General features: G+C 44.9%; 1 protein-coding gene across 1 annotated transcript; it reads left to right on the forward strand.

Annotated features, from left to right (window-relative positions):
• Nucleotides 1–301: 301 nt before the first annotated feature.
• Nucleotides 302–18,949, forward strand: DHRS7 (dehydrogenase/reductase 7). The gene is made up of 7 exons (XM_039733010.1): nucleotides 302–476; nucleotides 5,166–5,318; nucleotides 10,845–10,951; nucleotides 11,250–11,489; nucleotides 16,306–16,428; nucleotides 17,804–18,019; nucleotides 18,740–18,949. The coding sequence occupies exons 1-7, from the start codon at nucleotides 341–343 to the stop codon at nucleotides 18,773–18,775; spliced, it is 1,011 nt and encodes a 336-aa protein (XP_039588944.1). The 5' UTR covers nucleotides 302–340; the 3' UTR covers nucleotides 18,776–18,949.
• Nucleotides 18,950–19,092: the final 143 nt, after the last annotated feature.

Below are 19,092 nucleotides of genomic sequence, written 5' to 3' on the forward strand. Positions count from 1 at the left end.
TGCCCGGGACGTGCGGCGAGCAGCGCTCTGCTCAGCGGGGACAGGTCGGGCAGCCCCGGCTGCCCCGGGGGCACGGCCAGCAGGGGAAACAAAGCTCAGCGCTCCCGGAGAGCGACCTTCACCGCCGGCGGCACGCTCGGCCTCTGCCCCAGGGACCCCGCGCTTATCGCCGCAGCCTCGGCGGCCGCGGGGCCGGGGAAGGGAGGGCACGGGGGTGGAAGGGAAGGCAGGCGGAGGGAGGGAGGGAGGGAGGCGGGGAGGAGGCCGGCGCTGGCTGCGGGCAGCGGGGGCGGCTCCCGATAAAGGGGCTCCGTGCGGGCGGGCGGCGGTGGCGGCAGCGATGGCGTGGGGCTGCGCGCTGTGCCTGGCGCTGGCCGGAGGGGCTCTCCTGGCGCTGCTGGTGCAGTTCCTGCGCTGGCTGAGGGCCGACGGCGACCTCACGCTGCTCTGGGCCGAGAGGTGGGGGAAGAAGCCAGGTAATGCCCGCCCGCAGCCCCGGGCAGGGGACCGCGGTGGGAGCGGGGCGGGCGCTCGGGAAAGGGGGTGGCGGGGGTGCTGGTGGCATCAGCTGTCCCCTGGGGTTGTCCATAAACACAAACAGACCCCAAAAGCGTACTTTACCTGCCCCTTGCCTGCATAAGGCTCGTGGTGCCCCTCGTCCCGGCTCCCAAAAAGCCGCTTCGGGGCACCCGCGATTCCCCGCGGGTCTGGGCCGAGCGCTGGCTCCTTTGGGCCAGAACTGTTTGTTTTGCACAGTTTCTGGGCGGGTTCCCGGTCCTGGCAGGGCCCCACGAGCAGCTGAGCACAGGGACAGTGTGGATGGAAGGGACAGTGTGGAAGGAAGGCTCGGGAAGGGACGAGGGTGCCTGGCCGGACCAGTGGCTTTGCAGCCTGTTTGCTGCTCCAGCCTGTTTGTTCTGCGATCTTCAAGCAGATACTGCGTCCACAGGGCTGTGACAGTGTTTACGGTGAAGTAAACACGAGTTATTATTAATGCTGGGGCTGACAGGGTTTCCTGTTCCGTGGATTGTGCTCTGAAGGGCTCCAGGGAGCAGCTCCATATGCGATGCTGTTGGGGACTGTCCCTGCATCTCTGAACGGTGCTGCCATGGTCACCTGGGGACAAAAGTTCAATGAACACTGTCAGACAGACACTTCCAGCTCTTTCTCGTGTTAATTTTTCTATTCTGACTGCAATTCTCCATATTCCTGGACCTAGAAACCTAGAAATAAAAAACCTAGAAATCATAGGTTTTGTTCGCTTGATATAAGTTTTTGGTCAGAAAAGGCACAAATTTGTGAAAATCCCTGCTTAGTTTAGTCTGCTGGGGTGATTTGTGGCTGCTGTGACCTCCTGGCTGTGGGTGCTTTAGGTGGAAGTGGAGACTGGGGACAGAAGGTGGGATGAGAGGCACTATAAGGTATCCCATGTGGGAATTGGAATGGGCTGTTGGGTTGAGACAGGGAGAAGGGACTGTATGGAATGAAGGTGGACCAGGAGTGGTGGAGGGAAGGATTGAGCTTGGGACCATGGTTCCTTAGGGGATGGTGGTGCAGCTGAAGTTTGGTGTGAGGAGCAGCTGGAGAGAAGAGTAGGACAAAGTTGAGATGTCCTTGTCTCCTGCTCTCAGCAGAAGCTTCCTGCAAACGTGCATCCTTTTCTGTTCTCCATCAGATGGACTAGCACAAGTAATGAAGCTCTAAAAAATACTGCATTTAAATCAGTGTGAACGATCTCTTATAGCTGTTTGGGTACTCAGCCCAAAGTTTTGTATCAACTCCATCAGAATGTTCCCTTGCTGTAACAAAACTGCAAAAAACCTTAGCGTGTGGACTTTGTGGAGAGCACGGAAAGAATCAGGGCAGAGAAGTGAGATAAATCTTAACTAATACAAACAGAATTGAAGTTTTGTTCTGAGGGTTCTATGTGCAATATACATCAAGATGTAGGAGCTCTCTTGGGTAGACAAAGTGTTATTTGAGTGTAACCTTCAGAATTATTGAAGGCCTGGAAACCCTTTAAGTAGTCTAAAAATTCACATCCAAAGACCCGTGTTGGAATTTTATGATGGGGTTGTTTTAACATGTAGTACAAGAAGAATCAGGTAAAAATTCATCAAGATAAGAGGTCAGCTGTGGTTTGGCCACCTCCCCTTTCCCCCCAGCCTCTGTGCTTGTTATTAAGTAAAATATTTAACTGAAATGGTACCATTTAACAAACCAGGTAGGAAAAGAGAAGGGACAAACACTAGAAAATATGTTTCATGAAATGACTACTCCCTTTCCCTTCTCCCCACATTGTGCATGTAATGTAGGGGTGCCTAGGTAAATAATTAATAATAAATTTTAATAATTTTAATAATTTTATAAAAATTTTAATAATTTTTAATTAAAGATGTTATTAGAGCTATCACTCTTGCAGTCATTCTATTGTGTTATCACTTCTACAACATTATTATGGGTGTTGAAGTTCTTGGAGATGAAGGTGTTTAGTAGAAAGTGGACTCATCTCCTGTGCTTCTTGTGCTATAAACTATAACTACAAATAAAGGCCTTAATAAAATTGGCCTTGGTTCCAATTCAGTGATTCAATTCTATAGAGAAATTTGGATTTATTCATTGGCAGGTGCTGGATTGCTTCCCATCCTCTGAATATGTGTGTTGCCAGGAGAGAAGGATTTTTGGGTGCTGGATGCCTTTCCTTCTGTTTTGTGTTTTTCTGAGTGCACAGAAGTCACCCTAAACCCTGTGCTTTTCACAGGCAGCTTAATATTATGAAGCTAAGGGGGAACCTTCCATGTATGAAAACCCTGCTCTTAAATTTAGGAATAATGGTATGATTCTTTAGGGCTCTGGAGTAGATGTTCTGTTTTAAACTTCCCCACTTCTAATCATGTTCCTGGAAGAAATGACATGGCAGCCTTTGCTATAAGAGCTATGAAATGTTGGAAAAAACTCTAAAGAGAGCTACAAACTGACTTTTTGGGTTACTTGCAGTGCTAGTCAGTTCAGCCTCTCATTTGTTATGCATTGTAGCACAGTAGTTAATAGTTAGTAATGGCATAATCTACTTTTATTTTTTAATTTGGCATGGTTAATTTTTAAGCTTATTTCCAGCAACAACAGGACATTTATTCTGGAGCAAAGTTGATGGTTTGGTACTTGTTGTGCACCAGCATTTGAGGTTTCCCATTGTGTTAGCTCTCAGCAGCTCAGTGCTTGGAAACAATCAGCTCTGGGGAATCGGTGGGAAAACTCTCCTTATCTCAGTTAATTATTCTGTTCACAGACCAAGATCCTCAATAACTGCTGAGAAGCTGCCCAAGACAGGTTGGGAACAGGGAAACTAAGTGGTAGGAGGAGGAAGAGGATTTGTTTTCGGTAGCAAGAGGAATGAGTGTGGTAAGCAGGGCTGAAATGACATCCATGTGTTGTTTTGTTCGTGTAGTGTTTGTCTGCCTGGGTTTTCTGCAGGAAAAAAATGTTGTAGAAGAGGCAAACTCCCTTATTTATTGTGTTTAATTCAATAAATTTGGAATATGTTGGAATAAAACTGTAGGGAAAGGGTGTGAATAAGCTTTACAGACAGCAGCCATTTGTTCTAATGATGTAGACAATGATATTTCTATAACTTCAAGAATCTTTCCACCTCCCTAGTTCATAACCTAGAATACATCTCTCCTTTGGGAAATGACTCCTGTTGCTGTTGTTGGAGGTTTTAGAAACAAGAAACTCCAAACAACCCCAAGCCACAAAAGCCTGGGTTTAGGAGGGATTTTCTTTGGCTGAAATGCAGTCAGCTTAAGAAAAGACAATACTTACTGCCAGCCCCACAAAGTCAAGCTGAGCTCTGACAGCCAGTCTTGAGTGCTCACTGCTTTTTGTCTGAAGGGTGAAGGGTTTAGGTGCTGGTCTCTTTGTGGGGTTTGTGTCATTAAGACTCCAAAAGTAGAAATTTGAAACCCAGTGTGGTGTAGAGAGAACCAGGAACTGATTACTGGAGAGAGCAGGAAGTAAAAGCAGTCTCAGCCACAGAGGAAAAGGAATATTTTTTTCTAAATTAAATTAGTGGTTAAATTGCAGTCAGCTGAAAAATACTACTCTGAGCCTTTTCAGAGTGGAACTGGCTTTAAGTCTCAGAAACTGCATTCGGCTCTGATGTTTGAATTATGCTGTGAAATCTTTCTAGGTTGGCTAGATGTTGGAATGCACAAACTTGAGCAACAGAGGGAAGAGCTCCTGTCAGCAGTGCTCTGAGTCAGACTTTCCCCAAGACTGATATTCACCATGGCTGATCTTGAGGAACACAGACACGTGTCAGGCAACGACTCCTTCTGGAAAGTGCTCTGATATTTGTGATCCTTCAGCCCTAAATCATGGAATTAGTTGAGTGATTTTTCAGCCACCTGTGGTATTGGATGATTTTGGGCTTTTCCCAGTGCCCAGGTGTACCATGGAGTGGGAATGATTGTAGACAAGTGGAAACAGGCATTATCAGCAGAGCTGTAAACAGAGCAAGATGCTCTTAATTTTACTACAGGTTAAAAAAGCATGTCAGGGCAGGAGCTGGGGAATCCACATGTGAATTCACACCTTGGGAACTCTGTGTACTGTGCCCTGGCCAGTGCAGGAGCTAACCTGCATCAGATGCTAAACAAAGTGGATGAAAACCCATTTGGGATTTTGTGATTAGCTGTCTTTCTGTTCAGGGAATTTTACTCAGTCAGCAATTACTCTGGAACATTTTTTGGGATGAAACATTATTTGGAAAGACTTGCTTAGGCTTTTGTTTGTATTTGCAATACAGTAACTGTTTCCTGTCAATTCTAAGAATTCTCTTCCCCCTTTTCCTCTGAAAATGTTTTTGATGAGGTTAGCAGATTTGTTATGTGTGGATGGCCTGCAGAAATGTAATCAGATTCCTACCCTCAGGTAAATAACCCCTGTTTATTCAGATTAGCCTTGGAACAAAGTTCAAATGGCAACAGAACAACTATGAACAATTTCACAACTGCATGTGACTAAAAAATAAATCAGGATTTTGTAATACTCCTCCAAAAAGAGCATATTTCTTAAAACCAGCACCAGGCTACACCCCTGCAGTGAGTTAGATGCTTATCCTAGCATTGGCAATGTGTGAACTGCTGTCTTGATTCTTTTGACAGAACATGAACTGCGTGGCAAGGTTGTCTGGGTGACAGGAGCCTCAAGTGGCATCGGAGAAGAATTGTCTTACCAGCTGGCAAAGCTGGGAGCCTTGCTTGCCATCTCTGCCAGAAGGGAGGATGAGCTGCAGAGAGTGAAAAAGAAATGCCTTGGTAAGTACAGCCTAGCACTCCATGCAAGCAGTTCCACCCTGGCTGGGCTGGAATTGCCACAGGAGCACTAACCCACATATCACCAGAATAAATTCAGTGAGGAAAGTCAACTTCACACAGAGCTGGTGTCTTCTTTTTGTCAGTGAGAAGCCTTTGTAGAGACATGTATTTTAACTTCCTACATAAGCCACTGTTACCTAAAAATCTCATTATCAATTGCAAGTACAAGATTAAGAAATGGAATAAATACTATGGGGAATGGAGGAAACAATCCCAGGGGTATCATCCTGTAAAGAACCAAAACACCTAGCTGCTTGCAGCTAAGAAATAGTCTTTCTTCAGGTTTGTGCATGTTACAGGCAGAGAGAAAACTGACTTGGCTCTTCACAAAATGGACTAATAAAAATGTTCAGAAAAAGTTGTTCTAGGAATGTGGAAGAAGGAGGATCTCCTGTAATCAAGAGGAAAAAATGTGGAGCAAAATTTTTAACTATTCCAGTGACTCAGTGGTCTGGCTTCATTCCTCCTGTTTCTTTTTTTCCCTCCTGTTTTCTGGCTTGGCAGCAAGAGGAATAGGCAGTTAATTCATACTGGTAGATAGAGGGTTTGAACATGATTAACATTATACTCTTTTCAGACTATTTATCCTCTATAGCTCAGGATGGAGTATTTTATGTGGAATGTGTTATCACACCAAGAGTTCAGTCTTAGTAATGTTGACAGAATGTCCACAGTCTACTTGGAATGTGTGCTGGAGAATAATCAGATGTTTTTCTTGGATTAGCACCTAGACATGTCTAGAAAGCTGAAAGTTGCAGCAGCCTACTCAGAAAAGCTTTCAAGGAACTTTCAAAAATGCACAACTCCTTTTGTCCTGGTTTTATTATCTGAGGGCTCCAAAAAGCAGTCACCTAAAGAGTCTGATATTTAACAAGAGGCAGGGGACATGTGATGGCAGTGTGGTGAAGTGGCAATTGTGACAAAATCCCAGTGCTGTGTGATGCAATGGTCAGCAGCAGTCTGCGACACCATTTGTGTCCTTGGCTGTTTGTTGTGATTGCAAAATTGATGACACGAGACAGGCTGGCAGCAGCTGCAGTCCTGGAGAGGCACTTTCAGGAAACACTTCTGGGATGTGCTAAGGAATATTCAGAAATATTATTTCAAGGAATGTGGGCCAAGAGCATTGATTTATCTGAGGTGATTTCTGCCTCTGCCAGCTTTCAGTGTCCCTGTGAATGTCTGAGCTGTGCCATACACATCCTTGGGAAGTCTTATGCAGCCCTGTGCTTTGCAAATGTTTGCTAATGAACTTTGCTTTAACTGATGGCCTGATTAGTAGGAGTATTGGAAACTCTTCAGTAACACAGAAACAAAACCAGGGCAGGATGTGACAGGATAAGGGGGAGTGGCTTTAAACTGACAGAAACCAGATTTGGATTAGATATTTGGAAGAAATTCTTGCTTTTGAGGCTGGTGAGGTCCTGGGACAGGTTACCCAGAGCAGCTGTGGCTGTCCCATCCCTGGAAGCATCCAAGGCCAGGATGGATGAGTCTTTGAGCAGCCTGGTCACAGAAGGTGTCCCTCTCCATGGCAGGGGTTTAGAATGAGGTCCCTTCCAACCTAAACTATTCTCTGGTAGTTCATGTTTTCTACAGCCAGCTTCTAAGTAGTGGAAGGCAGTAATTGGACCCACATCCATTTTTATCCTTTCCTTCTCAAGGCTGTGTAAATCCAGCTTCTACCTCTTTCCTTTACTGTTATGTGTGCTAGCCCCCCAACAAACTTAGTGGCCCTGTGCTCTACTATCTCCAGCTCATCAGGATTTGTTTTGAACTAGGGGGTTCAAAATGAGACACAGTGCTCTAGGTGCAGTCTTAGAATGCTGTGTAAAAGCTCTTAAAATCACTTTAGCTCAGTTTGCTTTTGTTGGTGCAGCCCATTAGCATTTGTCACTGCCAGAGCCAGCTGCTGGCTTGCACTCAGCTTGCTGCTGTCCTTCCATCAGGACATCTCCTCTTTGGAGGTCTGACCCTCTGGATGTTGGCCTGCAGTATTGCAGAGCAATGTCCTGTCCCAGGTGTGAAAATCTGCATTTTAATTTATTGAGCTTAATGAGGTTTGTCAGACTATTCTTAGAACTTGTTAAGGTGCATCTGCGTGGCAGTCCAGCCCTGCAGCAGGACTGCTCCTCTGAACTTGATGCTAAATCAAAATTTTATGAAAATCTGTGTTTTTTTCCCCATCATCTGGGTCATTAATGAAGATATTCAAACATACTGATCATGGAGGGATGCCACAGCTGATCACAAAAAGCAATCAAGTTGGTCAGGCAGTTGGTCAGGCCATGCTAAATCCATGGTGGCTTTTCCCATACACCTTCTTGTTCTCCATTTACCTGGAAATTGCTTTCAGGAGGAATTGACACATAATTTTCTCAAGGACTGAGGTTAGGCTTTGTGACATTTGTTTTCTTACTGTCCCTGGGGAGCTACTCCACTTAGAAGAAAGTTCCAAGAAGGAGTGACATTGGCCAGCTCTTGTAAATCACAGATGCATATTTTGCCCTGCTTGTAGGTGCATTTTCCCCAGTTTGTCTGACTCTGGTAGTGTTTCTTTCCCCAGAGTGTAGCCTCAGGAGTGTGGGAGACCTGAGAGTGTGGGAGACCTGCCAGAGAAGACTGGGGCAAAGAAGGCGTTGAGCACCTCAGGTTTTTCTGTGCATTTCAGCATTTCTTCCTCCCCATCCCTGTCCAGCAGTGAGCTCACCCTGTCTTTGGCCTCCCTTTTGTTGCTGCTGGAGCTGAGAAGCCTTTGCTGCCTTTCACATTCCTCAACTCCCGTGGAAATTTCAGTTTCAGCTCCACCTGGTTGTTGATCTTCCTGCTTCCATCTCTGCATGCTTGTCCATGTGCTTCCTGGGTAGCCTGTGCCTGCTTCCACCTGCATGTTTCCTCTTGGCAGCTGGGTTCAAGACTGTCCTGTAGGGTGTGAGTAGCACGGGGTGGATGAAGCCTGAGCAGCAATGTGCAACATCAGTGTGAATTTGGCTGATTTATGGGGCATAATTGGAGCTCATGTGCTGCAGCACGCCTGCTGAAGAGGTTGAACACTGCAGCAACTGAGCTGTGTCAGAAACAAGCACATATATCTTGTTCAAAGTTTAGCGACACCACCCTGTGGTACAGGTTTGTGCATTCTACACTGCTTAAAAGGTATGGGGGGAGAGAGGAAGAGAGAGAGAGGTAATCCCTGTTGAGTCATGCATATGCCAGCTCAACCCTTCACTGCACTTGGGCAGGAGGGAGAGAAAACCACTTGTATAACTCACTCAGCTCCTGCAAGAGCCTTCTCTATTTCCCCCAATCACTCTTTCTTTTCTCAGAAATGTTGGAGGCAGTTTTCTCTCAAAAACCCTAATAAGAAAAAAAAAAAATAAAGCTGTGGGGGGATGTTTCTGGGTTTGGCAAAGGTCAAATATGATTTAATTATGGCTAGGCCAAATGAGTGACAGGCAATCTCTAAGTTCAAGAATTACACAGTAATTGAGGTTGAAATGGACCCCAGGAGGTCACATTGATCAGCCTCTGCTGAAAGCCCAACCTCTGTCAGAGGCCATTTATACAGGGAGAAAGAAAAGAAAAGAAAATGCAGAAGAGCTGGAAAATTCTACTCTGAGCTATAATGTTTATCATCTTGTGAGAAACTGCTGCCTGAGATTAACATTGAAAAGAGGTATTAATCTGAAACCCAAGCAATGAACTTTAAACTAAGGTCTCCCACTTGTGCCCAAGTTTCAGCTTTTTCTGGATATCATAATTGTTCCCTTAAAACCTCACTTTGGTAGCAGGCAAAAAGGACAGTGGAATATTAGGGTTTGCTGGTAAAAGCAGTGAGGAACACCATTCTGGCAGTGCATAAATTGGGATTTATATGTGCCTTCTGCTCCAGGCACAGTGCTGGCCATCAGCCAGAAAAACAATGGGAGAGTGAATGGGAGAAGGCGTTCAGAAAAGGGTAACAGGAATGCTTGGATTTTGGAAAAGCTGTCTCTGAGGGGTGCCTGAAGTAAGGACCCCTCACCCTGGAAAAGAACTAAGGGAGCTGCTGAGAGGCACAGTTTGAATGTGGAAATCCTGTACAAGGTTTCTGGTTTAAAGTTTCCTGATGTCAGAGGTTTCTTACACCTTATAAAAGAGCATTTCCTTCCTTGCCAGCAGCCTGTCTCTTGCTCTGCTCTTTCCTTTCTCCCCTGTGTAGATTTCATGGCTGGGCTGCCCTGTGGTGTTGTTAACCCGAGGCAGAAATATCCCCACCCCAGCAGGTACCAGCACCCCAAGAGGCAGCAGCTGTGCAAATCTGCTGCAGGCAGCAGCAGGCAGAGGTGTGCCCCTGAGAGGGCAGCTTAAACTACATTTTACTGCTGTGTTTCTGGGAGAAAATGCACATGGAGGGAGCAATAAATGGAAACACTGCTAGCATTAAACCAGACAGTTGGGTTTATTATTTATTTATTTAACCAGTGGCTTAAATACTAATGACCTTTGAACAGAGGCAACTCATGGGTTTAATTAACCTCTTTATTTCTATATCACTGTTAAGACAAAGTTCAACTTACTCTACACTTGCAAGAAGTGGTAATTAAAAAGTCAAAGCCTGAGGCTCTCTGAAGAGGGCAACTGCTTAATGGGGAGCAACCACACGTAGATGTGGTTAGGAATTGATTTAGGAAAAAAAATTAGCACTAACAAACTAATAGAAATCATGTACAAATTCTTGTTAGATGTAGTTTATAAAAAAGCTTGAAATTATGAAGATTTTGTTTTTGTGAGTCATCTGCCCCAAAACCCCAGGGTAACAAATCACTGCTCAAGAAATGCCTTCTATGGAAAAGGTCAGTTGCTCTGAAGAGACAGTGGGGGAAAAACGTGACAAAAAGGCTGGAACTGGATGGCAGCTGACTTTTATTTCAGGGCATGGATATGTTAAAGGCTGTCAGTTAAACAAAAGTCATATACCTCCTCCCAAAAACTCCCAATAATTCAGCTTCTATAGACTTTGCCTCATAGCTGCTCAGGCATTTATGTTGTGTTTTGGCTGTGAATTGTGCAAGTCCTGTTGTCAGGAATAAACATGCTTGACCTGCTGACATCCAAGCAAAGTGTCAGGACTCCAATGTGCTCCTGAATCCTCAGTGAAAAGTTTCAGCTGGATTTTACTCCTAACTATTGCAATTTATTTGGAGAAGTGAAACTTCTGTGTTGTGCTACAAAGCCTGTTTAATAAAGTCAGGCTTTTCACGTGCAAAAACACAGTGAGAAAAACACTTGGTAGGAACAGATTAAAAATAGATTCTGTGTGGGGGTCGAAATGAAAACAAAGCAAGCATTTTATTTCCAACTTGATGTTATGATTTTTTTGGTGTCTTATTTGTGAAAGTGTGGAGTTGAAAAGCATGTTATGTTTCCCACAGCTCTGACTTTGGGAATCTTATCAGCTCCCATTCTCTTATGGTTGTTCTTTAGAGATTAGCAGCCTGAGTGAAAACGATATCCTCGTTCTGCGTCTCGACCTGACTGACAGATCCTCTCATGAAGCTGCAACCAACAGTGTGCTCAAGCACTTTGGCAAGGTATGATATGCCTCTGGGGTTAAACTTTTATTCCTTTGTCTCCTAAACCTGCATTTATGCTCATATTTCACTTCTGTTTTACTGTACAATAAGTTCAGAAGTGCCTACACCTTCCTTCAGCTTCAGTATTAAACTTGCCAAGAAGTATCTGCATTTTTATCCCTTCTGTTGCTTGCTTCTGGTTTTCAAATAATCAGTGGTCCTTCCCAAGGACTAAACACTCACTGAATTGCCTGAGGAAGCACAAATATAAAAGGAAATTTTGTTTATATTAATTTATCCTCTTATCTCTCTGGAGATTGATGTTCTGGTCAACAATGGCGGGCGCTCCCAACGCTCCCTGTTCGTGGACACCAACCTGGATGTCTACAATGCCATCATCGAGCTCAACTACCTGGGCACCATCTCCCTGACGAAGTATGTCCTGAACCACATGATCCAGAGGAAGAAAGGGAAGGTTGTCACTGTGAGCAGTGTCATGGGCATCATGGGAGCTCCTCTTGCCACCGGCTACTGTGCCAGCAAGCACGCTCTGCAGGTGAGTTACAGGCTGGGAGTTAATTAAGTTAATTAAGAGGAGCAGTACCAGTGCTGCAGCAGAGGGGTTCATTCTGTGCAGAAAACACAAGTCTCACCTGAAATTTCACACAGTATATGCAACATGCTCAGGTATTGGAAGTTCTTCAGAATTAATTTGCTCTGAAATGTGAAATAGTTCCCACTGCAGATTTTTTTTTTCCATCACTGGAATGCAAGTGCCAGTTTAGTTGGTTCTAACCACTACATGGTTAAATTCCAGTGAGAAATACAAAACCTCAGCCTCTGGCCTTCAGGTGAGGGAATACCTCTATGAGAGCATTCCTCTGTTCCATGTAGAGCCCTAAAGATCTCAATTCTTTTAGGGTGAAAGAGTCACTGGTGAGAGTTTTACGACTTGAGGAGATCTTTAGGACAGTGAAATGAGAACAGTGAGTGGTAAGGCAGACTGCTCAGAGAAATGAGAACTCCTGATCCATCTGAGAGCAGCTGAACCACTCTTCCCAAGAGTTCTGGGTCTTTCTGTTGTGTGAAGAACTGGCAGCTCCCAGTGCCGTAGGAAATTACCTTCTGCTAGTACTTAGCACTCAGCATTGCCTGGAAAAATTTCTGAAAGCAGTGTCACTTGAGTAGAAAAACATAAAAGAGGAGTTCAGAAAAGTTCCTGCCTGTATCATTGAGGAATCTCTTGTTTAACTAGTAAATTTGTTTGGGCATATTTGTCTTTCACCACTGTTTGGCCTCCTGTTAATGTACATTTTGATCTCAGTAAAACAAACTTCAGCTGTGCTCAGTGGTGGTTTAAAAACTGGCATCTTCTTACTCCCTGCTGCATTTCAGCAAGTGAACAGAACAAACAACTGCTTAAGCCAAAGGATCAACATCTTTTTGACAATTTGACCAGCAACAACAAAAATGTAACAAGTGGCTGACACTGCAAAGCCTCTTGAAAATATAACATGTAGAATATGGTGGCAGATTCTCTGCTAAAAAAAATTCAGTTAGTTTTGGGAGAGATCTGCTGCTTTTCATCAGAATTGCCCATTACAGGCCAGTTTTTGGATTAAGCCTGGTAGATTAAAATTAGAAGAATGCAATGAGCAGAAGCCTGACTTGCCTTCATGCTCCTTTATTTATTCAAAGTTCTTTCGGTTGAATTATCTTTGGGTGTGGTGCAGTTGGGCTAAGCATGGATAATTAATTGCAGAGCACAAAGAATTCACGTGTTGCTTTAAAAATACTCAGAATTCTCAATCCCATGTTAAGATTGAGAGCACAGATAAAGCTTTAAAGAGATAGTTTACTAAAATGAATTAAAATAAGCTGACTGAACTGCTTCTATCTTTATTAGCTTCTACCTCTGCTCAATAACCAGGCCAGACTCCAAACCTCCTTCCTTATTTCTTTCACAGTAAGTCTAGAAAGACTAATTGCAGGTGTTGAAACAGCACTTGCAATATTGGTTTTGGAAATACTCTGCCTGAGAGTCTTTGATCAGTGTGGAGTTACAGATAGATGAGGGCATGAAGCCCCAAAAAACAAGAAAAAACTTTTTTCAAAGAACAAACTTCACTAGGGCAGTTCAGATAAAGGAATTCTGTAGGAATGGCAGCCCTCCTTAGCCCTGTAGCCCACTTCTGATGGTGACCAAAAAGAAATAGAGACTGGAAGAGGGGAGGGGAAAAATAAGCAAAATAATAAGCACCAAAAAAGTGGTGCTTTTCCTGTTCAGGTTTCCCAGCATGTCCTATATTCTAAGATCTTCTTGAAGGTTGTGTTTTGGCCACCAGTTATTAAATATGTGAGCCCATCTGACACGGATTCTTCTGTTGTGGTTTTTGGCTTGCTTTGGTTTTTTTTTAATTCATGCCTTGGAGTCTATCACAACTGACACACTTAACGATGCAAACTTAATTACACCTCTTTTTGAAAAAGTCCTTCTTTTTACTTGTTTGTTTTTTTTTTTTTTTTTTTTTGGGTTTTTTTTTTTTTTGGTTTTTTTTTTCCTTTTGGTTTGGGTGGGGTTTTTTTTTTTGTTTTTAAAAATTCCTTTAAATGGCATTTGTAGGAGGAAGGAAGGAATTCTGCCTGGAAATAGAATCTGTTCTTGAAACAATCATGCTTTGATTCATGCCAACTGGAATCCTTCATAACAATGTTCTGCTGATGAAATTACCCTTTATTTCAGCACTGGGAGTGCTGTAAGAGCATGAGTCAAGCCCACAGGAGTCTGCATCTGCCTGGTGCAGTTTTCCTCCTGGGGGGATGATGCTCATGGAGATATGTGCCTTCACCCAGCTGGAATTCATCTGCTTCATGGCATGGATCAGGAATGGTGGCCTTCAAAATGTTCCTTCATCAGGAGCTTGTCTGGACTGAGCAGCAGCAGTTCCTCTCTCTGTTCATTGTCTGGTCTTTAGTGGAATTCCTTCAGTCTGGGTTTGGTAGGAATACTCGGGTTCTTCCTCTTGCACTGGAGTTCCTTTACTGCCCCCAAATCTGGGTCTGTCCCTGCCTGAATTTCAATAAGGGAAAACCCTTATTTTTCTTGCTGAGGAATTTAAAGCCTCTCTCCTGGGAGGAAGCAGAGGAATTTCATACCAGCTGTCTTTGACTATCAAGGCTAAGTGCTGGGATTAGAAAACATGTGCCTACTGCACACAGAGCCTCCAGAGGGGTCTGAGTCCATGTGAGATTCTGGTTTCCAAGAGGCCCTGGCAGTGTGCATCAGCCAGGATCTAGGGTGAGTGAGTGTCCTGGCCCTCCTGCATTGCTGGTGAAGGCTGTGCCACTTGTCTGGTGCAAAACCTTGGAACTGCAGCATGAGGGAAGGATGTGGGACAGCAGAATGGCTGCAGAGCAGGACCAGGAGCTCGCTGGCATCTCTGGCTACTTGAATTTCATCTTTACAGGCTGTGCAGCCTTTAATGGAATCCCCCTGGCTTTGACAGTGCCCTGGAGCTGCCTGCTGCTGCTGTGTGCCTCTGTGTGGCTGCTCAGGTTTAGGTACAGCTTGGATCTCAGGAGCCTCCCAGCATCTGAGCAGGTGGAGGAGCTTTGTCAAAAGTGACTGAGCCGTGCTCTGGCTTCCCTTCCATCACAGCATTCCCAGACACATGCCCTTCCACCTCCCTGACTCCTGGAAGTGCATATTGAGTGTGTTCCCTTCAGGCAAAAGGGGAGCCAGTTCTGTTCCTCCCCTCCAGTGGGCAGGTGGGGGCCTGTGTGCCTTTTTAGGTGTGATTTTATGTGCCTTTTCAGATGTGATTTTATCCTCAGCTGGACTCAGTCACCACCTTTGTGAGAGCCCTGCACAACCTGGGGGTTTGGGGCTTTTCTGAAAGAAGTGGGCTCAGGGTCCCTGAAGGAAGGAAGGGGATGAGGAAAGTGCAGGTTGGGATGTAGGATTTTCCTGGAGTGCTGGATAAAACACAGCCCTGCTTGTGCACACGAGGGTGGGGGAGCCAGGGGAGGCCCTGGCTTTTTAAACCAAAACTGCTGGGTGTCCAGGAGCAGATCCCCATCTGTTCAGGAGCAGATTTCTGGGCACATGAGTTTCCAGTATTAAATTTAATCCTCTCCAGGCTTCGCTGACATGCTGTGAAGATCCAGCCTCACATCTGGAGCCTGTGGGTACTCACAACTTTAAATTCCTGCTCAGTGTTTTTAGGGAACTGAACTGCAAAGCCTGTATGGAACCCATAAACTGGAATTAGCCACCAGTAACTGGGAAACTGGAGCCCCTGTTCTTGGTCAGAGTGTGCTGCTCCTTGCTGAGCTTTGGTGGCTTGTTCCAGCTGCTGGTTCTGTGTCACCACAGGCTCATATCTGACTGGTTTTAGCCTGTGTTGCAGCTCGGGGAAGAACTCTGGGGCAGCCAGCCCTCCTCCCAAGCTGGATGAGAGTTGAGTGATAAAATTTTACTACACTGGGAGAAGTTTATCAGTCTGTGCTCACTCTGTGTCACTGTTGTGACACAAAATTACGTGTTGGAATAGATACAGGGGAGCGCTGGTAGCCAGGTCAAAGATAAGACATGATGGGGTGTTGGCTAAATCATCCTCCAGAGTGTTTGACCAGCAGCTTTGGAGGAATGCACCCTTCTGTATTGGCCATATTTCCCATAATATTTGCTGTCTAAATGTGAATTACTATAGAGATTCAGAAAACCTTGTAACCTCTCAGCTTAAAGAAAAGAAGTACTCGCAATTTTTGTAATTTTGGTTTAACTTGGATACACTGGTATCGTATTCCTGAGCTGAAATAAGATTTGTATCTGTGTTGCTGCCAATTTCAAACTCTGTAGCAAATTCAGTGCTGCAAATTAACCCTTTGAAGTGTCAGGGTGCATTTTTGACTTTGCCATGCTGAAAATTTTCCACCTTTTCTTACATAAACTAGAGACACTTACTTCATAGAAACTGTATAAACTCTTTATTGTCACCCCAAACAGCAGTTGACCTGCAAAAGGTAATTTCCATGATATTGCAATACTTAGGATTGGTGGCATTTCCACTGCCAGACAGTAAGGCTTGTCCTCAGTACAGGGACAGCAGAATCTGGCTGTAGTTTAGAGAAATTACTGGGTATTTGGTCAGATAAGGATGGATTCCTCACTGGTTTATATGTCAATGTCTGTAAGTGCTGATAAAATGCTAAATTAGCCATTGATTGTGAAAAGTCAAAGAAAATATAAGGGATTACTTGTAGTGGAATCTTGTTATCTTTACAGTATAAATTTGTATGAAAATATGTCATCAGCTAAACCTTGCAGAAAACATGGGAAAGGAAGATTTCACTATATTTTTGTCTTCTAGGGATTCTTTAATTCTCTGCGGACTGAGCTGACTGACTACCCTGAGATAAGCATTATCCAAATCTGCCCAGGGCCTGTGCAGTCCCAGATCATCCAAAACGTCTTTACTGAGAATCTTGCAAAGGTGAGGACTCAGTTCTGCTGTGACAAACCCAACTTCTGCTGTGGGGCCAGCGATCCTTTTGTGGGGTGCTTTTGTGTGGTTTTGTCCTCCCTGCAAACACTAACCTCATCTTCTTGCCAAGAAATGCTCTGAGTGGTGCAGAACTGCGTATACTCTTGGTGGCATCAACTGAAAATTGAGTTTGATAATTGCTGTTCATTCTCTCTCGCAACACAAACAACCCAAGCCCAGTAAAATGTACTGTACAGCCCCTGTGCTGCAGTTCTGGGGGGGAAAGCCAGGATTTTCTGGACACAGCTGTGCCTGGGGAGTGCTGTCCTTGCAGCACAGGTAGGGTTTTGTTTGCCCTGGTCACGCTGTGCCCTGGTGGGTGACGCTGCTGCTGGCACAGCCCCGGCTCAGCTGACACGGGCTGTGCATTCCTTTCCTGTTAGGGATTGTTCCAGGAGGAAAAGCAAAACCTTCCAACTGCACAATGGCTTTTAGTAAAGGCTGTCTGACAAAGCAGCTGGCAAAAATTGCTACTGTGATGCATCAAACTGTAATCTGCCCTGAATTCAATCGATTTGAAGCTCAGGATGACCCACCAGTGAGGGGGAGGGGATCTCCCATTGTTGAAGCGAGTTCTGGAAGGATTTTTGTGTTGCAAAACTTCTGACTTGCGTGAAAGAAAAAATGTACTTTTTGAACAATGGTGAAAGTTGCAAAACACATTCCTCAGATTTCGGTGTGGCAGAAGACCAGGGAGGAGGAGCAAATCTAGAGCAGAACTGCTTTTGCCCCATGAAACAGAAGGACGGATTGCTAGAGTGGCCTGTTATTGCTGGAGTGAAATGTGCACAAGTTCACAGGGCTGTGGTTTATGTTCACTAAATGATACACAGTGACAAGAAAGGCTAATGTCCCTGCTCCACTTGGTTGAGATGGAGAGAACTGGCAGCAATATTTAAGTTTATGGGGAATGTAACCTCACCTACTCTCTTGGCTACTTGAGTAACTTGTAGTGTAGAATGGGGCAGGCACAGCTGGGAACTGGGGCGTTCCCATTCCTCAGAGCTGCAGATAGGGGAACTTCTTCAACAATCCCCATCAAGTGGAAGCCCTGCTGAAGCAGGACAGAGCTTGGAGATCCATTTTTAAAAAAAATCTTTAATCCATCAATAGAGGCATTAATTAAAAGGGTTAAAACTTGAGCTCGGGGAAGGTGGGAAGTGTTCCCACACTGAAAACCAGAGGATAGTGAGGGATGGGTTCCCCAGTCTCTGGTGAGTCTTTGTGGGGAAACTGGGAGGAATATGTGGCATGGAGCGTTGTGGCCCTTTTCCTGTCAGTGCCAGGGCTGCAGTTGTAACCCCTCCCTGCTCTGTGCCCCCAGTCCATCGAGAACAGCGGGGACCAGTCCCACAAGATGCCCACGGACCGCTGTGCCCGGCTCACGCTGGTGAGCGTGGCCAACGACGTGAAGGAGGCCTGGATCAGCGACCACCCCTACCTGGCCGTGTGCTACCTGTGGCAGTACGCGCCCACCTGGGCCTGGTGGCTCATGAACAGGATGGGCAAGAGGAGGATACAGAATTTCAAGAGTGGAATTGTGAGTCTCCCTCTCTCCCCCGCCTGCTCGTTTCTCTCTGCTGATGTTCCCTTCTGCTGTGGGGATGTTTGTTGGGATTGCGTTGCTCCTCAGTCACACTTAGAGCCCTGATGTGCAGGGCAGTGATTCTGCCCTGGGAGATACTATTTATTCTTTTGGTACAAAATCCCTCCCATCTTCAAGTACTGCAAGAACAGGAAATACAAAAGTAAGGGTGACACATGCAGCTTAAAACTTTGTGTATGGTTGAGGGTCCCAGGAGGAGGGAAGAGATGAGTCTTGACTCCATGTTTCAGAAGGCTGATTTATTATATTATGATATTATATTACATTAAAATGCTATACTAAAACTATACTAAAAAGAATAGAGAGAAAGGATCCATCAGAAGGCTGGAAAGGTAAGAAATGATAACAAAAGCTCATGACTCTCAGAGTCCGACACAGCTAGATCTTTGATTGGTTATTAAGTGGAAACAATCCACGTGGACCAATGGAAGATGCACCTGTTGCATTCTACAGCAGCAGGTAGTTATTGTTTACATTTCTTTCTTGAGGCTCCTCAGCTTCTCAGGAGAAAATCCCATCGAAAGGATTTTCATAAAATATGTCTGTGACACTTTGTGCTTTCACACTGTAACTGCCCATGGTCACAAGCTGTTTCAAAGGAAGTCTTGCACTCACAGTGTTGTTTTTAACTGATTTAATGTCCTCTCCCTCCAGGATGCTGATGCCTCTTACTCAAGGAAGAGGAAGTAAGGACGAGTGTGTAAGAAATCCTGCTGTACTTGTGTTAAGGCTGAGAAACTTTTCCTATCGCATGACTGCAAACAACAGCTTTTTTTGGTTTTGTTATGTCTCTGTCATCCTGTAACTCGACAGATCTACCGAGCTGATGACATACTTGACTAAATAAAAATCTCTTTCTAAACACAACTGTTTCATGTCAAACTCCCACAGGCTGAAGTTTTAAGCTTACAAGGACTGAAACACACAAGAGGCTGGGCTGCTGCTCTGACATGGGCAAATACCTGGTGAGCAGCCTAAAATGATAGACCCCAGGATCCTGTTTCCCT

Source organism: Passer montanus, unplaced genomic scaffold (genome assembly GCF_014805655.1).
Source record: "Passer montanus isolate IOZ18808 unplaced genomic scaffold, ASM1480565v1 scaffold82, whole genome shotgun sequence".
NCBI classification, from domain to species: domain Eukaryota; kingdom Metazoa; phylum Chordata; class Aves; order Passeriformes; family Passeridae; genus Passer; species Passer montanus.